General features: G+C 36.6%; 1 protein-coding gene across 3 annotated transcripts in view; it reads right to left on the bottom strand.

The window, feature by feature from the left end:
• Positions 1 to 25,298, bottom strand: part of stm (starmaker) — a 116,036-nt gene that overhangs the window by 17,865 nt on the left and 72,873 nt on the right. For all 3 annotated transcript variants that reach the window (XM_039737356.1, XM_039737355.1, XM_039737354.1), the window contains 9 exons: positions 24,743 to 24,781; positions 23,575 to 23,610; positions 21,928 to 21,966; positions 20,627 to 20,662; positions 14,487 to 14,531; positions 14,252 to 14,287; positions 7,835 to 7,867; positions 4,809 to 4,847; positions 1,603 to 1,644 (listed from right to left, as the gene is read on the bottom strand). In XM_039737356.1, coding sequence (XP_039593290.1) covers positions 1,603 to 1,644; positions 4,809 to 4,847; positions 7,835 to 7,867; positions 14,252 to 14,287; positions 14,487 to 14,531; positions 20,627 to 20,662; positions 21,928 to 21,966; positions 23,575 to 23,610; positions 24,743 to 24,781 — 345 coding nt within the window. The remainder of the gene's footprint in view (positions 1 to 1,602; positions 1,645 to 4,808; positions 4,848 to 7,834; positions 7,868 to 14,251; positions 14,288 to 14,486; positions 14,532 to 20,626; positions 20,663 to 21,927; positions 21,967 to 23,574; positions 23,611 to 24,742; positions 24,782 to 25,298) is intronic.

A 25,298-nucleotide genomic window follows, 5' to 3' on the forward strand; every position in this document is an offset into this window, starting at 1 on the left:
ATTACACACGTTTAGACATTTTTCTCAGCCATCACTACAAACTACATAAAATCATATCATTTTTGGGTGAATTATTGCTGTAAGGGACATTGGGAGCCAAACCTAGACAGGATGCCAGTCGATGACAGGGCAGACTCAACACATACCAACTGTCACCCAATACTGAGCGAACACTGGTTTGGCAGTTAATCTGTATTTAGGATGACACCAGAACACTGAGAAGAAAAGCCAAACAGATAGTGACCAGACCTGGATTTAAACTCCTGTACAGATGTAGTAGTATCCACTCATAAAACATGCAGAAAGGTTTGACTGGCTACTTTAAATTAGTGTGCATGTGTGTGCCCTGCAATGGACAGGGTGGTTTCCTAAATTAGTGCTGCCAAAGCTTCAGCCTGCTATGTAACAGGAGAGATAAGTGGGATGAGGTTGAGATTCCACTTCACTGGCTGATGGAGATCTTTTTAAGTGAAATGGAAGAAAGGTGTCTCCATGTAATCCAATGACCCGAGTTTAATCACAGATTACTATACAAAGCATTAAGTACACTACTCAGATTAGTAAACAAAGTGTGATATTTAGTTGTTTTCTGTAATAAGAGAAATTAATAGAAAGGTTAAATGGTGTAAAATAAAAAAACAACAATAAAAATATAAATTCAACTGTAATAAAAGTAAACAAATTTTAAATACGTATTATCAATTAAAGATCACTGAAAACGTAATCATTATTACTCTCAAGAATGCTCTCATTACTTTCAGATTCTATAAAAAAAGACATTTTTTATATCTGTATTCAAAATATAAAATCAATGAACAAAAGGTAAAATATTCTGCTGTTATTATTTGACTTTCTAATGTATTGATTTGTCTTATTATGTGTTACTTTAAAGTTCTGATTTGATAAACAATTACATAAGGCTGCCATTTAGTTAATTTATTTTATAGTTCCATATTAACAAAATGTGTCATTTAAAATAAATATAATAACAAAAATCATATAGCTATTACATGATTTGAATTAGAAAACTGCAATTCCTACAGCTTTCAGTTCCTCTAGTACAGTCTTGTCTTTCTTAGTTTTCTACAAATTCTGACTGACAGGGTCAACATCTAATAACAGACAATGAAAGAAAAGTTACTACACTAACTACACTACACTTTACTACACTAGTAAAAATACCATACTAATACTAATATTTAATTAAATATGTCAATGTTTATTATATGTGACTTTTCATTTGTCCGTTTTACAAAGACATATCTGGAAGTCCTGCATTCAATACTAGCATTTCTCTTGCAGTCTTTACTCAGAGTTAGAGGTAGTTCATTAGATGGGTTTAACAGCAACCTTTGGATAGATGAGTGCTTTTTGAAAATGGAAAAGGATACTTTGTTATTTAAATTTGTTGATTGTCTTAATTGAGGAGAGGATAGCCTTGCTGTAGAGCAAAGCCATCTTACCAACACAGCTGAATGAGAAGTGTGTTGTTACTTTTTCCGTTTATGAAAAATATTCACTTCTAACAGTCGCCACAAATCCCCTTTTCCATACAATTTTTAAAAACTGGATTAATAAGTTAACCAATGGAGTTTATTTTACCTTCTGATTCTGATTTGGATGAGTCATCGTGCTCTTCAGTATCTGTTAATGAAGATAAAAATTATGCACATTATATATTTCAAATTAGTAACATGTGATGCATATGATTGACAAAACTGAAGGAATTAGTTAAGTGAAAAATAATATAGGTTTAATATAATATACAGTAGCTAATGAGCCTCTATGTCTGGTCACTATTCAGGGAGTGGATTTAGAGGTAGTAAACTCCTACAGTTACTTGGGATCCACATCAATGACAGGTTGGACAGGCCTTGTGACACAGAGAAACTGCACTCCTTTATCGGGGGCAACAACAACCTGAATATCTTCTACAACTCTGTTATGGCCAGTGCAATTTGCTATGCTGTAGTGTGCTAGGCTGGTAACATTGCCTCAAGAGAGACCAACCAAATTACTAACCTAATTGAAATGGCTGGCTCAGTTATGGAGCACAGTCTAGACCCCCTGGAGATAGTAGCAAAGAAAAGATTTAAAAACCAAAATGAAGTACTCTTATAGACAATGTTACACTTCCTCTCTCTGACACATCAACACTGAGGACTTTCAGCCAGCAAATTATTCAGCAGAAGTGTGACAGAAAACGCCACAGGGGCTCCTTTATACCAAAAGCAATACACATATATAATGCCTAACTGTGACTGGGACTGCCAAATCTGAAGTTTTCTTTCTTTTTAATTTTCCTCCTTTTTAGGCATTATGATGTGTGTTCATATACAGTATGTGTGTGTGTATATATATATTTATGTATCTATTTGTTTACTCAAAGAATTTCTGTAAAAAGCCATATTTCCTCCTGGGGACAAATAAAGTTTTATATATATATAAATAAAAAAATATAAATATAAATTTTATATATATATATATAAGTGTAACCAGCGGGAGCTTCACTCAGAATGATGCTCTCACTCTTTCTATAGTCATTCTCCACAAGATATTAGAGGTCAGATGCAAACCCAGGACACTGGGATAAAAAGATGTCAGTTCTACCACTCAACCAAGTTGGATCTCCATTAGTTTGCTTTGATGTAGCTTTCCCGTGCTCCACCCCAACTTTGCTGCATACAGCACGTTACATTTCATTTAAGAACCTATGTACTGTAGGTCCACTATGTATGTACATTCAGGTGACCATGAAAAATAATTTTTTGTTCAGTTCCTGTTTTAAAGACTAATTTTAAAGACTAATGGTTAATACCTGCAGGAATACTGATGTCTAGAGAAATATGAATGTTGGAGAGGTAGGTTGAGGGGGGATCATGAATTACTCAGATATCTATTTTGAAACCATTGATATTTGAGATAATCATCATCACAGTGTTCAGAGAGGAACTCCTTTAAGCTATAACTTATAATGAAAAACCAAGCACAGATGATAGCAAGTCAAAGAAAAAATGTAATTCAATGAGAACAACCTGAAAATGACCAATGTTACGGCTGGATATGAGGTCCCAAAAGCACCCAAGAGACAGCTGTATGCCCATGTGATGACAGTGTCAAATTTGTCAGGTGGTGACCAGTACTTTTTCAAAAATGTGTGAAAGTGTTTTATCCTTCAGTGAAGTGTAAACTTATTAGAAATGGAGTAGAAGCTAGAGAAGCTCTTTTAGTTATTGCATGTGACATGTGGAATACACACAGTAAAGTGACCAGTGTTAAATTTACAACTGAAAGTGCACATATGGAAACAATACACCCAAATATACATGTTTAAGGGTTAATTTAAACACTATCAGAGTTAATGTAACACTAGATATTTACACAGCCCTGTACTTTGTATAAATAGCTCTGTACTCTCATAGCTTTCAACTATATATCATATAAATTCTAATAATTCTAATTCTATTAAATGGCTGCTTTCAAAACGTCTCTTGTAGAGTAAAAGTATAATTTTATCTTTGAGGTATAGTATGCAGACTATTAAACTTAATTTTGAGGGACCATGTGGTCTTTGGCTAAAAAAAGATTTCTACAAAAAGGTACAAGAACTCCTTTATTGTATATTAATACAATATATACAGAACACTTTATTTTGCCTTTCCCTGAATAGTATGCTGCATGCTGTTAAAATACCAGAGCAATGGAGGAACAGTGAGATTATACTCATTTATAAGGAGAAAGGTGATATTCAGGATTGTAGAAACCTTAGAGGGAGAAAGTTGTTGTCACACACAATGAAAATTTGGGAAAGGGTTATAGAGAGAAAGCTTAGGGAAGCAACCACCATAGGGGAAGAGCAGTCTGGTTTTATGCCAGAGAGAAGAACTACTAATGGAGCCCTTTCGTTGAGATAGCTCATAAAGAAGCATTGAGAAAAACTGAAAGGTTTGCATATGGAGTTTATTGATATAGGGAAAGGCTTATGATAGAGTGACACATAAAGAGGTCTGGAGGTGCATGGTAGAGAAAGGAATACCTAGAGAAGTATGTGAGAATATTTAAGAGGAAAAGAGGACTCAGGTTGAAAGCAGTGTTGGGATAACAAACAAGATCCCATTAAAAGTAGGTCTGCACCAGGCATCCCCATTAAGTCCTTATCTCTTTGATTTGGTTATGGATTTGTTGAATCATAACATAAAATTCAATTTCCCCTGGTGCATGCTTTTTGCTGATGACATTGTGTTATGCAGCACCAAGAAAACAGGAATTGGGGGGGAAGTTAGAAGAATGGAGGAGGGCTTCAGAAGGAAAAGGACTGAAGATAAATAGAGAGATAACAAAATATGAAGTTTAGTGATGATCAGGATTCAGAAGTTAGACTGAAAGGAGAGCTACTAAAAAGATTAATTATCTAGGATCGGTGGTAGCCCAAGATGGAATATAAGATGCATAGATAACCCATGGAGTGCACTGCAGATAGAACAGTTGGAAGAAGACATCAGGAGTACTGTATGATTGAAGGATTAAGATGAAGGTTAAAGGATGGTTAAAGCTAAGACAGTGGCAGGACCAGCAATGATATATGGAGCTGAGTATGGAGGAGGTGCAGGACCGAAGTGCATGGAGAAGGTTGAGTAAGCACATTGAAGTGGGAAAAGATGAAGGGGAGGAAGAAGAATCTTTTAGAAAATCAAGGCTTAGGAATCATTAGTCTTGTCTTCAACATTGATTCATTTTTTTTCCTTTATTACTGATTTTCAAGAAAGCCCCCCTGACACTAAGCTGATCAAAAATGTCAATAAATGTACCGTTTGATTCTGATTTTGATGAGTCATCTTCTTCTGTGTCTGTTAAACAATTGAAATGAAAAGCAAATTATTTCATATTTCAAAAGCAAAATGTTTTATCTACAGTAAACAAAATATTTTAGTAGTGAAGAGGAAAGATATTTGATTATGTGCAAAATCAATGAAGACCACAATTGAAAATATAGAAATAGGTAAGCAGAAGAGATACGAAGTTAGTAACAAATTATCAAAAGCTGTGTTTTCGTATTCCTTCCACAAATTAGTCACATACAGTACTGTTTAGCTAATTGGAGGTATAACATTACCATAATGTGTGGGTACATTTAAGAAAGGGAGGCTTGATTCACCAGCATAACCCCACGTTAAACTTGTATGCTGATGTTCTACACCTTGACCACAGACTGCCATGTTTACATATGTATGCTAAATTCTTACAGATCAATGTAAAAAATACTGAACTGCTTGTTTTAAGGCAATCTGATCCTTTAAAATTATCTTAATTCTCTCTCCCCCCCCCATCTTGGGAGTCACACTCATTAACACTTTCAAAGGCTCATAGCATTCTTATTGTTATATGTATAGACTAAAGTGAAATTCTAACTTGAACATGCTAATTAACAAGCAATAGGTCACCATTCTCCAGTGCCATCATTAGTAAGTGTAACTACATAACTACCTTACCTCAAAACTTCCGTCTTCTTCAGAACAGCTACTATGAACAGATTTGTTTTCTATTAAATAAAAGTTCTTTCATTTTAATCCATTCTTGCTTATCATGGCACCAAAGAGTGGTTATGTGTTGCATGCTGAGCAGACAAGCAAAGAAGAATTTCACCCTCCTCTGTACCAATATTAGTATTACTGCTGCTTAAGGATGATAGGAATCATCTTTCCCCAAAGTACAAAACCAATTTCACACATATTCCCTTACTCACATTCATTGGATTAATGTAGAAGAGTTTTAAGATCAAAATGTTAAGTTCATTCATTGTTCTGAGGCAATTTTGCTACAGTTTTGAGAGACCCTGTAAGTCTCTAAGTGGCATTAATGAATTACACTATACTATGGTTGTTCACCACCTAGACAACCAAACTGTGACTCCCTATAAACCTGAATGTTCAGCAACACTTATATGTTGATGGAATATTGTCCGGAAGTAATATCAGGATTTACCAAGAAAGGGTCAGAGCCTAGAAGCACCCCCCTTCCACAGTCTGGGGAGCTTGGAATGGATCAGGTCATTTACAACAAGGGCTCAACTTCTTAAGAAAAATCAAAACAATAAAGGAAGACCTTCATTGTCACATCTCAGCTGCTGTAAAACACCTCTTTTTATCAAACATCCAGAGATTTGGTCCTTATTCTGCTCTGATGACATGGAAATATCCCTTCACTCCTGTATTATCTCCTGGCTGCAGTAATATATTTCTTTGCATTGGCCTTCCAGTTTGAGTTATTAAAGAGTTCTGCCTCTGAACACATCTATAATGTGAACAGATGAATCTTCATCTGACTTAGCTGCACTAGATTCCTGTCCAGTATGGAGTCATCTTCAAAATCCTGCTGCTCTGCTTTGAAAATACAATAGGCTACATACTTTTTCTTCCTGCAGATCAAAAACTAGACGCCATGAGATCCTCTAATACCAATCTTCTCATCATTCCAAAATCCCATCATGCTACGCTTGGCAAGTACTCCATAAGCTTTACATTTTCCATGTAAGGATTTATCAGTTATCATTACAATCATTCCTGAAATTCCACATTTATTTCTTGCAATTTAGATCAGCCAAGCTTGCATTTATTAATTACTCAGGTTACAGTACCTATTGTCCTAATGCTGACAATACAGTGACATTTATTGCCACTAACTTTTAATCTTCTCCTATCATCGGTACATGTTTACTTTTGAAAGTAATGCCTAATATTGGTTTCTCCATGCTTCATTATCTGTTTTAGTGATCTCATTTTGCTTTTGTCATCATGTTGCTTTGAACTGAATTCTTATCTACTTTTTAAAGTACATTCATTTATCCTTTGAATATAGTTTTGATGAGTTGCTGTCTTCTTCATTATCCATTAAGGAATAAAGTTTGAAATGTCTTATTTATATGCCAGAATCAGAAAAAAATCTATCACTCTTTGCAATTTAATTTCAGTATTGAAAGTAAAGAACCTAACTATGATTTTTTTATTTGATAAGAGCATCTCATATTGTGTAAGAGATTCTTAACAACTCAAAATCAAACCAATCAAATACATTATGATTGAAAATCTATACTGAAATATTTATATATAAAAAAATAAAACAATTAAGACCTATATGGATTGAATTAGTTTTACACCAGTAGTGGGGTCCTCTGTAAATTTAGTCCCATCTGTATCACTCATGTCAGTAACTTTTTTATGGACTGCATGTTCACATCTCAGTAAAGATTATGGAGCCTTATGCCTTCTCTAAAAATAACTCCAGGTTAATCTAGTACCATACAAATTGACATGCCAGTGAAACTGTCACTTGAGTGATTTGGCAGGACTAAAATTACAGAGTTCCTTTGGTAATAATTACTTTACCCAGTCCCTGAATTAGCCCAATTGTGTCGGCTGAATAAAAAAGGATTGAGGTATCCTCTCAGATGTCTTAAGGCAGGCTGATTAGGCACAGTTTACATCGAAACATTGGTTCTACTGTATAAAAAGTGATCCTAATGCAGTCCAGACTGATGGTATGCCCTGGTGCACATACATTTCTACCAGTATTCATAAGGCAAGAATGGGGAAATGCTGGTATGGAGTACCAGTGCATTCCAGTCCACTTTAAGCACTACCTAGCTTAAAGCTAATCTATTTCAAATAGGACTTAAGAATTACACTCCAGTAATGTAGTTCCGCCTTATCACCCACCAAAGAAAACGTCACATGATATACTGTGTTATAGGCCTTTTCGGAAATCTTAGTTGAGTTAAATCTTGCAGTTGTGCTGCACATTATTAATGCTTCTAAATACTAAAAGATAAGACACTTACCCTCAGAGCCTTTGGAACTCTTTTCATTTGTTTCTGTAAAAAGGAAAATATTGGATGAGAAGCCTGTTTTCTTTCTGATTTGTCTCAGTCCTTTCACTGAATATGTTTTGCTGTTTTATTTTTATTACATTAAGCAAAGCTAGAATTAAATACTTTATATTCTCCTAATACCATAACACACATCATCACCTTCTCAAAATCACTTTACTGAATTCAGGGTTGCAGGGGTCCTGAAATCTATCACATCAGCACAGGGTGTGTGGCAGTAAGCAGCCTTTTGTTAAAGACACAGTGGTATGCCTGAGGATTATTGTGAGCACTTTAAAATACTAGGAGATAACGAAAACCATAAGATTATGCCAAACCAGGCAACCAGAAATCAAAAGGACAAAACAAAATTCGAAAGTCAGTGATGTTGAAACAAAAATACAAACTATTAGGCCTACTTGAAAAACAAGCAATCTGACAATAAGGAGTTTGAGAAAGGGTTTAACCACCGTGGCTTAGCAAATACTAGAATTAATTATTTGCAGTATAGCGTCACTTCTGGTATACCATAGGCACCATGATCATCAAAATGGCATTGTATGAGTGGAGAAGATTAATATGTTAGTGAAAATGAAGTTTGTAACCTTAGTTCCAAACATTAAAATCTGAATCATCAACAGTAAACACCTTAAAATACAGAAAAACATGTATACAAAAATGATTATATTACACTCTGGACATTGGGCCAGTCTATCACAAGGCCTATTCATACTTATCCACATAGGGCCAATTTTGAATGGACAATTCACCTAACCAGTGGGTCTTAGGGAATTTAGGCACAGACACAGGAAGAATAAGAAAAGGACATTGAAACATGAAGCAGCAGCACTACCCTCTGTACTGCGCCTCACTGATGACCTTTAATAATACCAGTAATTCCTAATTAAACAAAGTGCTTTTAAATAGTTGAGACTCTGTATTATTGTTTTCACCTTTAGACATAACAAGGCTTTTCAACTGCTCTATTGAAATTCTCTTGTTGGTAATATAGGCATATGGAGAGTCATTTTATGCTATTTCAATATATAATATTGAAATATATATAATATTTTGATATTTTATTCTTTACCAATAGTCCTGGTCCTCTTAGAGCCACTCCCAGAAGGTTAATGACAAATTTCAAACATAAGCATGTAGGGTATAGTTTTAGAATATTTCAAGGTCAATGATTACCAAGGGTGGCGCAGTGGTAGCGCTATTGCCTTGCAGTAAGGAGACATGGGTTCGCTTCCCGGGTCCTCTTTGCATGGAGTTTGCATTTTCTCCCTGTGTCTGCATTGGTTTCCTCCGGGTGCTCCGGTTTCCTCCCACGGTTAGGTGTATCGCCGATCCTAAATTGTCCCTAGTGTGTGTGTGTGATCTGCAGTGGGCTGGCGCCCTGCCTGGGGATTTGTTCCTTCCTTGCGCCATGTGTTGGCTGGGATTAGCTCCAGCAGACCCCCATGACCCTGTGTTAGGATATAGCGGGTTGGACAATGACTGACTGACAATGATTACCAATATGAAGTTACTTTTGAATTTTGATCTTTTACTACGCATCTAGCACTCTATGGACTTGTAACAGAGGGTGAAAAATGACAAATGTCTATAACAATCAAGAATATTTAGACTTTAAATGTTTAAATATGTTTAATATTCCAAAATATATGGTACAGCTATTCTTTTTATTATGTACTTTTGACTTATGAAGTACAGTGATCCCTCGCTATATCACGCTTCAACTTTCGCGGCTTCACTCCATTGTGGATTTTATATGTAAGCATATCTAAATATATATCGTAGATTTTTCGCTGGTTCGTGGATTTCTGCAGACAATGAGTCTTTTAATTTATGGTACATGCTTCCTCAGTTGGTTTGCCCGATGACTAGTACTTCAAACATGTGTAAGCAATTTAATCAATTGTCTTTTTTGTTATACTTTACTTTGTTGGAAGACCACTGGGAATGGTTTTAAGAACTCTGGATGCCTCAGAATTTATTGTCTGTATCTTAGGGAGCACAGGTGCTCCAGACACACCCTCCATGTGCCAGCAAAAATCAAGAAGGGGTAACTGTACCCACTAAGGGCAAGCAAATGAATGTTATGTTAATCCTTGGCTAGAAAACAGAGACTTACTTTGCAAAGGCAACGTCAATCATGCAGAATCCACTGCATCCACTGAAGAGTGTCATCTCCAGGCCGAGGAGCAGCTTCACCGACAGACTATTGTCACTGTCCTGCTCCACTGACAGACTGAGGAGATTGTCCCCCCCACCCCCCACTATGCGACTCTTCAATTCCACCCGGGGTAAATGTTAACATTCAAAGTTATTTTCTGTTTTTGCCTGCATTTTTATTACTCTTTAATTTAATATTGTTTTTTTGTTTTTTGTTTTTTTTTTTGTATCAGTATGGTGCTGCTGGATTATGTGAATTTCCCCTTGGGATTAATAAAGTATCTATCTATCTATCTATCTATCTATCTATCTATCTATCTATCTATCTATCTATCTATCTATCTATCTTCCAAAGAGGCTATTGTGGGTACTTCAGAAGGAGAGATTCGCCTTAGAATGTTAGGTCTACCAGGACATCAAGACAATTTTTAAGAAAGGGGAACAAAACAAATGTAGAGCATGGCTGGAATTATTACACATCACTGGTGTCCTTTTTGGTTTGCTGTATGCCCCCTGCTGGTCACACTAATTATGAGTAGGTCATCCACCAGTAAGTCAACAATAAAGTACACAATTTTATTTTTACTACAGTAGCCCAAACCATTGAGTGTTGCTTTAAAATGCATTTGTAAATGGCATTTCAAGAACAATTTAAGATTGCCAAAATATTTTCCAGTGAAAATTCCTAAATTTAGAATGGATCTTTCTGTTTGTTTTTGAGATATGTTGAAGTTGATATTGTGGATTACCATACATTGTCTGAGCTTAAATTTCAACCCAGCCACGGGGGATGCACAAATCAGTGTGTTTCTTCATGCTTGTCCCAAGCCCAGATAAATGGGGAGGGTTATGTCAGGAAGGGCATCCGGTGTAAAATTTTGCCAAATCAATATGCAGACAACAATACAAATTTCCATACCAGATCGATCGAGCCCTGGGTTAACAACGGCCAGCACCAGTACTGTTAGTCAACAGGGTGCTGGCAGAAATTGGGCTACTGTTGGCCAAAGAAGAAAAGTGGGGAGACGTGTCCGGAGGCAGGAGGAGAGGAGATAAGTAAAGAGAATGGAAATGAGGGTAGGAACTTTGATTGTTGGCAGTATAACTGGTAAGGGGAGATAGTTAGCAGATATGATGGAGAGAAGGAAGGTTGATATATTGTGTGTGCTAGAGACCAAATGGAAGGGGAGTAAGGCCAGGTGGATCATAGGTGGGTTCAAATTGTTCTGTCATGGTGTGGATGGGAGGAGAAATGGGGTAGGAGTTATTCTGAAGGAACAGTATGTCAAGAGTGTTTTGGAGGTGAAAAGAGTGTCAGGCAGAGTAATGATTATGAAGCTGGAAATTGGAGGTGTGATGATGAATGTTGTTAGTGCATATGCACCGCAAGTTGGGTGTGCCATTGGTGAGAGAGAAGATTTTTGGAGTGAGTTGGATAAAGTGATGAACAGTTTACTCAAGAGACAGAAAGTAGTGATTGGAGCGAATTTCAGTGGGCATGTTGGCAAAGGGGACAGTGGAGACGAGGAGGTGATAGGTAGGTATGGTGTCAAGGAGAGGAAGGAAGAAGGTCAGAAAGAGGGTGGTACAGAAGAAGTGGGATAGTCAGAGAGCTGCAGAAAGTAGACAAGAGTACAAGGAGATAAGGCGCAAGGTGAAGAGAGAGGTGCGAAGGCTAAAGGAAAGGCATATGATGAGTTCTATGGGAGGTTGGACACTAAGGAGGGAGAAAAGGACGTGTACTGATTGGCTAGACAGAGGGACCAAGCTGGGAAAGATGTGCAGCAGGTTAGGGTGATAAAGGATAAAGATGGAAATGTACTCACAAGCGAAGAGAGTGTGTTGAGCAGATCGAAAGAGTACTTTGAGAGGCTGATGAATGAAGAGAATGAGAGAGAGAAGAGGTTGGATGATGTGGAAATAGTGAATCGGGAAGTGCAACGGATTAGCAAGGAGGATGCAAGGACAGCTATGAAGAGGATGAAAATGGAAAGGCCTTTGGTCCAGAAGACATAACTATGGAAGCATGGAGGTGTTTAGAAGAGGATGGCAGTGGAGTTTTTAACCAGATTGTTTAAGGAAATCTTGGAAAGTGAGAGGATGCCTGAGGAGTGGAGAAGAAGTGTACTGGTGTCGATATTTAAGAATAAGGGGGATGTGCAGGACTGTAGTAACTACAGGGGAATAAAATTGATTAGCCACAACATGATGTTATGGGAAAGAGTAGTGGAAGCTTGGTTAAGAAGTGAGGTGATGATTAGTGAGCAGCAGTATGGTTTCATGCCAAGAAAGAGCACCACAGATGTAATGTTTGCTCTGAGGATGTTGATGGAGAAGTTTAGAGAAGGTCAGAAGGATTTATATTGCATCTTTGTGGACCTGGAGAAAGCATATGACAGGGTGCCTTGAGAGGAGCTGCGGTATTGTATGAGGAACTATGGGAGTGGCAGAGAAGTATGTAAGAGTTGTACAGGATATGTATGAGGGAAGTGTGACAGTGGTGATGTCTGCAGTAGGAGTGACGGATGCATTCAAGTTGGAAGTGGGATTACATCAGGGATCGCCTCTTAGCCCTTTCTTATTTGCAATGGTGATGGACAGGTTGACAGACAAGATTAGACAGGAGTCTCCGTGGACTATGGTGTTTTCTGATGACTTTGTGATCTGTAGCGATAGTAGGGAGCAGGTTGAGGTGACACTGGAGAGTTGGAGATATGCACTGGAGAGGAAAGGAATGAAGGTCAGTAGGAACAAGACAGAATACATGTGTGTAAATGAGAGGGAGGTCGTGGAATGGTGAGGATGCAGGGAGTAGAGTTGATGAAGGTAGATGAGTTTAAATACTTGGGATCAACAGTACAGAGTAATGGGGATTGTGGAAGAGAGGTGAAGAAGAGAGTGCAGGCAGGGTGGAATGGGTGGAGAAGAGTGTCAGGAGTAATTTGTGACAGACGGGTATCAGCAAGAATGAAAGGGAAGGTCTACAGGACGGTAGTGAGACCAGCTATGTTATATGGGTTGGAGACGGTGGCACTGACCAGAAAGTAGGAGACAGAGCTGGAGGTAGCAGAGTTAAAGATGCTAAGATTTGTATTGGGTGTGACGAGGATGGATAGGATTAGAAATGAGTACATTAGACAGTCAGCTCAAGTTGGATGGTTGGGAGACAAAGTCAGAGAGGCGAGATTGCGTTGGTTTGGACATGTGCAGAGAAGAGATGCTGGGTATATTGGGGGAAGGATGCTAAGGATAGAGCTGCCAGGGAAAAGGAAAAGAGGAAGGCCTAAGTGAAGGTTTATGGATGTGGTGAGAGAGGACATGCACATGATGGGTGTAGAGGACAGAAAGATATGGAAGAAGATGATCCGCTGTGACAACCCCTAATGGGAGCAGCCGAAAGAAGAAGCCTGAGCTTAAACTTCCATCCCTTAGATTCAGAGCCTGAGCATTGATCCGTTGATCATGCCCTCACTTACATAGGGCCAGTTTAGAGCTATTGATTAACTTTGTGCTCGTGTGTATGGGAAATGGGAGATAACTGGAGTCAAGAATGCAAACCTACACAGACATAAGGAAAACAATTACAGAGAATTAAGGGGCTTAGAATTAAACCTAGGTCCCTGGAGCTGTAAGACAAGTATATACAGTAAGTCATTATGCTACCTCTGTAAAGTACAGATTACCTTAAATTCATGTTCTGCCATCTTAAAATTAGTTTTCTTCTAATTGTGAGATAACTTAAAATGTATTTCAAAGACGTTTTCTATCTATCTATTTTAAGATATCTTAATGGCATTTCAGGCAGAGGGATTGGAGAGTGGTTAGTGTTGCTTGCTTGCAACACCTGAATACATGATCCAAATCCTGGCCCAAACACTGTCAGTTTAGATAGTCTTGTTATGTTCCACTCACATCATAAAGACATTCTCGGCAGGTTTACTGGTGACCCTTGATAGGAGTGAGTGTGCAGGTTTGTGTGAAAATGAAGGGAACTATACTGTGATTGATCCACGGCTTGAAATGTTTGAAATAAACCATGAAACATAAAAAGCAAGTAATTGGAAGATATCTTAAAAGTATTGTCTGTTATTGAAAACTCTGAAAGGTATTCTACGTTGTAAGAGATCTCAGATATACTTTGTGACATCTCAAAATGTTAAATTAACTTGTTAAGAGAATCTACATTAAAGCAGTCAATGAAATTTAATTTACCTGTTGATTCTGAGGATTCGCTGTTTTCTTCTGTATCTGTCAAAAAGATATAGTATTCTCTTTTCAGATTGGGTAAAATATTAAGAATATAATAGGTACTTCAATATTGAGAATACTTTGTGTACAGTAAGTAGATGACTTAATGTACATATTAACAGAAACTTGTATTAGAAAATGCCTAGAAGTTACTTATTATTATGGTCTCATAAACTAGAAAAGATTTATCTTTTTATACCCTTAGATTCTTCTTTTGATGGGTCCTCATCTTCTTCGGTGTGATCTAAAAATGAAGTGTATTTGATTATTTTATAGCCTGTACATTTTTCATGCCGAGTAGATGAAGTTATAATAGGTAGAATAAGAAGCATAATCCTGGCAGTAATGTACAGCATGTCACTTATATCATGTGATATCAAAATGGTTGTTGAAAATGCCATGCACTAAAAGGCTTTGACAGTGTATGCAACAAAATATATAAATAAATATATATTCATTTATTGGTTTAGTACAGTTACACAAAAATACACAATATCTAACATTCTCTTCCCCTTTTTTGTGTCAGTGGTGGCACTTATCATCGCTAAAGTCTTGATAAAGTGAACCTACATCGTTCTGGAATAAGAAATTACGATGGCTTTAGTAGCACTTATGACAAATCCAATGTTAGAACACCATAGAATAACCTGAGTGGATGGTATGGATGAGCAACAGGACAAGTGCGGATAGAAACAGTCCAGAATGCATTTCTTTTAGTTTAAACAGTTAAGTTTTCTTAATATATCCATGCAATATATTACATAAAGTGCTTTAAAATCACATTAGAGCTCATTTTCTCTCTCTCTCTCTGTTATGTACATTGTGGAATATGGTTGGCCATTCATCCCAGCCAATACCCCCAGCCCGCCAGGTGGAGCCTTCCTTGCAGCATGGAGGTGCCCCGAATGCCAGCAGGGAATTATGGACATTGGAGTTTTCCTTTACAGGCCTGCTGGATACCACGGGGGCCGCTAGAAGGTGCTGCAGGGAGGAGGAGTGACTATTTGCCCTACGTCCCGGAAGTACGTTCGAGTCACATGGACAAGAGGAACGACATACTTCCGGTATGAAGAATAAGATTTTTATCTGACCCGGTAGTGATAGGAGATCACATGGACTGTAGGATTGGAAACACTTCTGGGTCAGGGAATATAAAAGGACTATGGGAAATCCCAGACGGCGAGATGAGCTGAGTGGAAGGGTGGCAACGTGTCTGGGAGAGTGGAGGAATTGTTTAGTGATTGTATTGTGTTTATTTATGAGTATTGTGGAGAGGAGGGTACTTTGTGCACTGTTGTTAATTAATAAAGTCAACTTTTGGACTTTTATCTATTGTCTGGCGTATTGTCCGAGGGTTCAAGGGAGCGATAGCACCCTCTATCTGTTACAACATATTCATTAATATTTTGTATCTTAGCAGATAAGCAGTTCCACCCTGAGTCAAGAGGGGACATTGTTGCTAACTACGTCCTCTTTTTATCTGCAGTATCAATGGGCCAAGTCCAAGGGCCAAGAAAATGTCTGATCTCACTTCCCCTCCAGACTCAAATTCTGGCCCTTCTGGAAGGATCCTCTATATATCCCCTATCCCCTTGCTTTTTATTTCCATTATTATGCTATATTTGTTAATTTTTTTCTACTGTATTTCTTGTCAATTGTTATAATTTTCCTTTCTTTTAGCGGTTTTGAACAGTAAGGAATTCAAATTTGATATTTAATTTTGTGAATTACTTTCTCATGGGTGCTGTCATATTCTTTATTGGTATCCTAGCATCATCAAGGAAACTTGACCAGAAATGAACTGTGCATGACATTGCTGTCAAACGATATAAAACATCAGCATTATTCATTCACTGATCATCCAAGCTTGCAGATCAACCTCAATGCCTAGCTAATGGTTCTCTTGAAATACTAGTTTTCCTGGTTAACAAATGTATTGCTTTGTCTATCTGACTCCGATTTCTGATTAGTGGTTTTGTTTTAAAACAATTAAATAAGCCTCTCCTGGCTTATCTTTAAATTTATTTTTCTGTCCTTTTTATTCATTTTTTAATTATGTTCATTTGCTACTGTCATTTCTTTTAATATTTTCTACTAAACATACCTAAACATATCTACTAAATGTGTTATTTAGTAAATATGTTTCATGTATTAATATTTTCTTTATTTTTAAATTATTTGTAATTTATTTTTTAGTTTCTATGTTTGTGACTGTGTTCTGCCATGTTTCTGGTGTTTTATGGGTAGATACAAGAGGCGGGACCACCCACCAAACTTTAAAAACAGGCCGGGGCAGTGAGATCCTTGCCGCTTATTAAATGCACTTTGGAGGAGAGTTGTGCGAGTATGAGTATTTCTTTGATTTTTGCTGATGCTTTGTTGCCATTTACTGGGTTATTCTTCTGTATTTCATTTTGGGAACGGTTTGCTCTAACTTGCCTTTTAGACAACTTCTTTTTACTATTTCTTTTTGTAGTCAGTAAATGTTTCAATTTTTAAAGAATCCTTTGTGGTCCCTTTCTCTTTAACATGAAGTTTTACGGTTCTCCCTTTTGTGAATCATTTTTATTAATATTTTTTAATATTCTTGATATATTTTGGTACATTACTGATATTTTGACAGTTCTCCTTGTTTGGGGCATTGCAAATCAAAACCTACCAGTTTTCAGGAGTGAAACTTAATTTTAGGGCAAGCTAGTTAGGATCCTGGCCTGTTTTTTGTAGATATTTTTGGCCTCACCCATTTTGCTATCATGTGATGCTAGAATCATAACATGAACTAAGCCTCCTGGTTAGATACTGGTTTATTGTAACAAAAAATATTATTACCACACCCTATCATTACGGAGCCCCATTGCTTCTGGAATCTGGACACACTGGAGCACCACAAGAGCTGACTTGCTAAACCCTAGGACTTTTGAATTGTGGCCCTTCATAACCTACTGCCTTAAAAAACCCTTTGCATTTTGACAGCATTTGGATGAAATTAGAACCAGCACACTGAAAGCACCACAACTAAGATCCATCCATCCATCCATCCATTATCCAACCCACTATATCCTAACTACAGGGTCATGGGGGTCTGCTGGAGCCAATCCCAGCCAACACAGGACGCAAAGCAGGAAACAAACCCCATGCAGGACGTCAGCCCACCGCAGGGCGCACACACACACATACACCCACACACCAAGCACACACTAGGGACAATTTAGAATTTCCAATGTACCTAACCTGCATGTCTTTGGACTGTGGGAGGAAACCGGAGCACCCGGAAGGAAACCCAGGCAGACACAGGGAGAACATGCAAACTACATGCAGGGAGGACCCGGGAAGTGAACCACAACTAACAGTGAGAGAGAACATCCTAACCACCAAAGTAACATTCACTAGCCTGACAGTGACTGTATGCTGAATCATTTTTCAATACAAGCTAAGTAAGATTTATAGTACTGTAGTACTGTCACATGTACACAAGCCAATGAAATTATTACTTGTATGTCCAACATGTAACATGTTGCCGCTCTCTGGCTCCATAATAAACAAGAATGTAGTAAAATGCGTATTACAATTATGAAAGGAATTAGCCAGCTGTGCTACAGCCTCACAACTCTAGCACCCTGAGTTTGAAACCCATGTCAGGTTTTCCCCATGTCAGCACAATTTTCCCGTCCTACATCTCCAAAGACATGCATTTAGGTTATTTAGTGTTTCCAGATTAGCCCCATTGTGAGTGTGGGTATGTAAATGAATAGCCCCTTTCCAGGGTTCATGATTTGTACCACGTGCTGCCAAGATGATATTTGGTCCACTTAACCAAAAACTAAGTTTAGCCAATTTAAGATGTTATGTTATTAGCTGACTGTAACAAGTGGATGCTGGCCAATTCCCACAAATGTTACAAAGTTCTTCTTCACACAGAGACACACATATGTGGAGTAAGTTACAAATTAATACAGTAGACAACATTGCTTGGGGGATCTTCAGCTCTCAACTTGGTACCTTGTAAATGAACATTAAATAGGAATTGACAAGCTCTGAGGAGCTAAAGGCTAAAGTGAAACAACCCTTCCATGGTGCATTTTCCAGCACAGAACACATTGTCCATTTGTTGAGTTAACTCTTCCTGCTAGATACAGCTTGTAAGTGTAAGTTTGACATTTAAGAATTGAACCAAGTTATGTGAATATTAACATTTTACAATTAACTGCAGAAGGTTCTGGCACCCCATAGCTATAAACTGGGAATTCATGGGTTATGGTTCATTTTGGTGCATTTACTAATTAAAAAACACAAAACAGTACTGACTTGATAAATGTGTCATAGTAAATTTGATGTTCATGGTGTTAAGAGCTCTATGCATTATTTGAATAATGCAAATTGAACAGAAAAGTGCCAGGTTGAAGAGCAAGAGCAAGTACAGCAAAAAACAATATTCTTCTTAGAATCTCATTAACTGTAGCTGTTTTTAATACAAGTGCAGTAGTATTTGAAATAAATTAAGCATGTCATTTTTTTGTTGAAATATGTCAATGGTCTTAAAAAGGAAACAGCTCAACTAGATGCACAGCAAATAGAGTACCTGACAATAAGTCAGTTAACTTTGGGGGTTTGTGGAAATTAAAGGCTGGAATGGAGTTGGGCAAAGCTCCAATGGGAGATGTGGATGAGAAGGAAAGAAAGGATCGTATTGTATTTTCTTTATTTTGGACTTTGGAAAAGAAGAAATCTATTTAGTGAAAACTTAAACATAACAATTCTAACTAATGCTGGGAATTGATAAACAGAATTAACTAATTAATTGCAATAATTTTATGGAATTATTTGCAATTAATCACATCTAATATTAAAACATACAATCATGAAATAAATACATAAATCATGAAGTAAATATACACTGAATAACAAAATTAATGTAGAATCAAGACAAAAGAATTTTTAACAATTTAATGGCATAGTTTAAACTTAGACAATGATCACAAACCTGACCTTTTAGCAAAATACTACTTGAGCAAATACAACCTGAATTTCAATGCCTTCCTTAAAAGGCAAATTAAAAAGAAGACAAAATGAAAACAAGACGAATGTATTAATTCTCAGACTGGAATAGCATATGAGACATAGTCATGTCAAAGTAAAATGAAATGATCGAAACAACTTAATTGAAATAAGCATCTCTTAAACGGACAAACATTAAAACGTGTTAAAACTCCACAAATGCCATCCTCAATTGTTCATCAACAACTTTATAATTATACTCTACACACAAGTGCTTTTCAACTGGTGCGCAAAAAGAGCTACACAGGTCTGCCCAATAGGACCGGCTGTGGGAGCAGGCAAAAGGACAAAGCAGCTGAGAAAATGCATCCACTAAGTGCTGTGTCTGTGAACACCAAGCACCTGCTGCTTTTTTTTTTTTTCTGCCATCTCTGATAGTCCCACCACTTCAGACAGTTTAGCAAGTGTATAGATTTAGTGCTTTTTGTGGTTGGTAGAAAGAATCAAGGTGTGCCTTAGGATTTTTTGGGTTACAATAAGTGTGTCACTTGGAAAACACTGCTCTAGCTACACCTTTGCTCCTGGCATGCTAAAATAGTTTCCTGTAGCAGCTATCGTGCTTAAAACTTTACACCTTGCATTTCTTGGGTGGTTATGTTGAGTTCTTTGCATAAATTAACAAAGATACTATAAGCTGAAATAATGTGTAGGGATAATAATTACAGTTATATTTCATAGAATTTTGTTATTATATTAGGACAGTCAGCACTGTGAGCTACCTGTCAGACTGGCAAGTTAAATACAGAGGTATTAGAGACTTATTTTGGTTTTAGTGGCACTCAAAGAAAACATATTGCACGTATGTGATATGACATTGATTCGATCTTTTTACAGAAACATGACATGAAAAAAGAAGAGCATAATTTTTACCTTCTCTGGTTTTCTTTAGTATTGCTCCAGGACTACCATAAACCCCCATTCCTCACACACCCCTGCACTCATGTCAGTATGAATAAATCAAGGAAATGAACACCAGTACCACATACTGACATTGGCAAGGCACATGTAGTTTGAAGCTTTTAAATTAAATTACATATCTCAATTCCTAAAGGTAGTATATGAATATGGTACTGAATGTGCATGTAGTTCTTTAGGTTTACACTTAACCTTTTTGTATTACTGTTTCGTATTGTGTATATTATAAAATAAAATTTAAAAAAAATATGAAAATACCACCCTGACCAAAGCACTTCCTGAGGCGATTGCCTTGTTGCCGGCCACATTAATCGCAAGAATTAATGTGTTAACTTTCCCAGGTGTAATCTGAACATATACAAAACTTACCTTTTGATTCAGAGGAGCTTTTATTGCCTTCTGTGTCTGTAATAAAATAAATATAATAAATTATGACACGAAGAATAAATATAACACATAATTCAACATGTGTAGTATATATCTTAGCCATACTCTTCATTGATGTGAACTTCACACAAGGAGCTATGTAAGTCTTCATTTTTAATTTCCCCTTGGGGTAAATACAGCATCTATCTATCTATCTATCTATCTATCTATCTATCTATCTATCTATCTATCTATCTATCTATCTATCTATCTTGACAGCTTCAGACAGTCATACAGGAAGTCTACTACAGGATTCCAAGGTCTTTCTTACTTTGCCTAAAGATTATATAGGAAAAAGTTTTGTAATGGAATGAGAATTTCAATTTTTGTGTTTTAATGAGTTAACACATTTAAGCATCCCATCCCTGAGTACAATTTCATTAATGTCTGGTATGTCTGTGTGCATGTGAGCGAAATGATTTTTAGTGTGAAAGTATATTTTACTATGATTTCTGTCTAACGTCCTTAATTCTTTTTTGAAAGATTACCCTTTTCCCTGTACCTTACTTTTCTGGTGAATTTTCATATTTTTGTGTCTCTCCACTCCAAGACAAACATCTTAATAGACTGCTGCTGCTTCCTACATAGTCAGGATATATAGTAATAAGGAAATGCAAAATGTTTCTAAGCCAGAAACACGACAGGAGAAACTTGCAAACTTTATTTAAATCAGTTTATAGACCATCATTGCTGGTGATGTCATGCAGTGCAACGTTTGGTAAGATGGTCATAATGTGGAATGCTATGTTTCCTTTACACTTGGTATAACTGGACCAATGTCATCCAAAACATTTTCCAAAAAGCTTGGGGATCATCCAAGTGCTTTCTGGCAAAAGCCAAATATTTTAAATCAGTTGATTATAAATTGTCCATTTGTTTTCGGAACCTAGAAATTCTAATAAATCATCTCTCCTACCAGTTCATTTTTGGTATCTCCAATCAACTTGATGGACAGATCTTTAGGATGTTGAAAAATTCATACCAATACAGAAAAGATATGCAAAATCCACAAAGAGAGTGACCAGGTCCTATCGGCTGTGAGGTAGGAGTGGTAAATAAATGGATTACCATGCTGCCCACTTTGGTAAAATATATTACTTTTATTTGCACATTTAAAAGAAGGGCATGTCAGGGGTCAACCCCTACAAACCTGAACTATATAATCAGTTTAGAAAAATGGATAGATAAATCTTGGAAATGAAAGCAAGTTGTAAACATGGACTTGATAAGCATTTTGAACTTACCATTAGAATCAGAATCTTTGTGATCGTCTTCTTCTGATTCTATAAAAAACAAGTTACAATGTGATCAGTCAGTTTATGTTTCAAATTATATTTTACTATAGATATTAGTTTTTTCCAGTTTGTGAAATGGGCAGATGCATACTTATGGTTAAATGAGGAATGGACTATCAGAGTGAGTGTCTGATCAAGAAGCAAAATGATGAATCAAACTTTAAACTTGTGATAAAAGGAGTACATTTGTATTGATGTATGGCATATTGGCACAATGTTTTTGTGGAACATTACAAATTCTCAACATGGATCTTGTCTCTCCTATCATGTTTCCTCCCATATCCTAAAGACATGCAGGTTTTTCATTTTCTAGATCCATCTCTTCCAGTTAACTCATAAATGGAATGGTACACAAGATACGTCTCTATACAGATGATATGATTCTGTTCATCAGTTTCCCAAATGTGTCATTATTGATCCTAATAAATGTATTGAATTAATTTCAAATCTACAGATCTTGTAAAAGTTATCTAGAAAAATGCAAGGTTTTTCTAAGTAAAATCATTAGCACATTAAAGTATATTACAAGACTTCTGTTTCAGAACAGTTCAAGTATCAGAGTTACAATTACAAGAAAGCTTAAACATTTTTTAAACACAGTATTATAGCTTGATGGAAGGCATTCAACAAGATGTCAAAAGATTTCTTAACTTCTCTGTAACGTTCAGAGTTAATATAGCTTAAATACAGGGTGGGCCATTTATATGGATACACCTTAATAAATTGGGAATGGTTGGTGATATTAACTTCCTGTTTGTGGCACATTAGTATATGTGAGGGGGGAAACTTTTCAAGATGGGACCCTCTTCCTATTGAAAAAACAAAAGTTGGATCCAAAATGGCTGACTTCAAAATGGCCACCATGGTCACCACCCATCTTGAAAAGTTTCCCCCCTCACATATACTAATGAGCCACAAACAGGAAGTTAATATCACCAACCATTCCCATTTTATTAAGGTGTATCCATATAAATGGCCCACCCTGTACATATCCTCTCCCATTTTTAATTCCTGTTTCGTGGCATTTCTACAACTATTAATAAATCCATCTTTAAAAAGCTTTATACCATTATCAGCTCATTTATTTAGAAGGCAAAAAAAAGTCAGGGCTGAATATGAACCTGTCTGGTTGGAACTAAAAGAAACTCTAAGTGCTCTATGCACACTCTGCTTTGTGCTTCAGTCATCAGTAACTAGTAGCAATAGGATTGTGCTTCACTCATTCAAAATATGGAACCAATATGGAAAATTTTTTTTAAGAAAAAGACACTGCAGTCTTAATGAGCAAATGAGTAACTTTTCTACTGCATGTTCTGGTACTCTGATTTCCAGGGGTTACAGACATTAAAGAAAGTGTTTGGGGTTGAACAATAGTAGTTATCAACAATGGAACTGTGTTAAGAGTATGGGATTTTGGGCATTCTCTTATGGTCTATATAATAATAAAGAGTATACAGGGGAGAATATAGTAGCACTAGGGCTTCACCATGACAAAACAACATGTTTGTCAAATGAATGGTTCCAAGTACTGGAGACAATTAGCAGCACTTCTGTCAGCATTAAAAATATATTACTGTGATTTTGGTATATTGATACCTTTTGATTCCTTGGAACTGGAACTATCTTCTGAGTCTGCAATTTAAAAAGGGTATATTTAGATAAACTGCTTATTATTAGTTTTTGAGATTACTTCACAAAGGCAAAATTGAGAGATGATAATTTACATAAAATTCTGCATTTAATTTTTATATCACAAAATTTTAATCTGAACATTTTATAATATAGAGGTAGGCTTTTAAAACAAATAGAACAGGCATATTCAGAGAGAATTATGATGACTCGTTTAATAAGAATTCTGTTTATGGAAGTCTCAGCTGTTGCACAGATGATTTCAGAAACAGGTGTTAATTATGTCAAACAGAGACTACTGAGGTACTCATGAAAGACCTATGTGGTTACAGGTTTTTATTCTATAAAGATGAATGTCTTTTATAATTTTTGCTTTGAACTTTTAGCTATATTATTTAATAATGCCAGCCTTTATCCCCTAATTTCTAAAATTTACCATCATTCAGTTCCAGACTGGAAGAAAAGTCAGAAAAAAAGACTGCAATTTTCTTCCACATTATCTACTATGGTTTATTTTGTACACAACTTCGATCTCGGCCCTGCCCATCATGATGTTGTCTTGTTAAAACTGTCTAATAACAGCAGTTACTCTTGATTATATGACAATTTGAGCTTGCTGAGTATGTATGGTATTCTTAAAATGCCTTTGTCCCTGGTCATTCATTTTTGAACTTTCATATTTTGCTGGCTTACTCAGTATATCGTTTCCTGTTCTCTGGTTCCTGTTTTTTGATCTTACAGTTTATTGGCTCAACTATTTATCAGTCCTGAGGTAATCAGACTCATATCATCAGACCTGCCATCAAGAAGTATCCCAACGTCTTGCCGTATTGGCACAGGTCCTCTGTTCTCCTATCAGCTGAAAATGAGGACTTCAGTCATAAAGGTGAAGGCGATGCAAGGAGATGTTGACTAGACAACAATTAATACTGGACAAATCGCTGTTGTACCCCCAAACTACAAAGTTATACTGTAAAAGCACACAAACTCTATTTGAATAGCGATTGGGAATCTCACTTTTTCGACTAAGGAATTAGTGGAAAATTTAGGTATCACAAATTTATAAATTGGAAATGGAGTTTTAAGAATCATGTTAAATTAAATTAGTTTGTGTAACACATGTTTGAGAGGATACCTTTAGAATCAGAGTCTTTGTCACTTTCCTCGCTGCTTCCTAAAAAGAATAAACAAATAAAATTATAAAGAATAAATACAAACAGCTTTGTGCAGTTATTTTCAAAGTATTATAAATATTATTGCAGCATTATAACGTGTGCAATAAGAATATTCCACCTCTGCACAAGCTGTAAGAAATGTATTATTTTTCTTTTTCAGGCTAAAGTGATTATACTTATTAAGACATACTATTTCCTTACCATGGAATTCATTCATCATAAGTGGACAACTCCTAGGCACAGTAACAGCTAACAGATTTCAGATTCAGTTTAAGATGGAATACTTATGTGAGACTTTTTTTTTGTAGGAGATTTATATATTATTACATCATCTATTTATTTTTTCGGTTACCCAGGGGCAAACGATGTTGTGATGCTCTTTCACTGCACAAATTGATAACAGGGTTTGCGGATTTCCTGGTTGCTCAATGGCACTCAAGCACTTGTCCTTGAGCTTACGTGTCATATACGAAGTAGTCCTGAATTAACGTATAGTAGGGAAGCTAAGAGCACAGA

Source organism: Polypterus senegalus, chromosome 15 (genome assembly GCF_016835505.1).
Source record: "Polypterus senegalus isolate Bchr_013 chromosome 15, ASM1683550v1, whole genome shotgun sequence".
NCBI lineage: Eukaryota > Metazoa > Chordata > Cladistia > Polypteriformes > Polypteridae > Polypterus > Polypterus senegalus.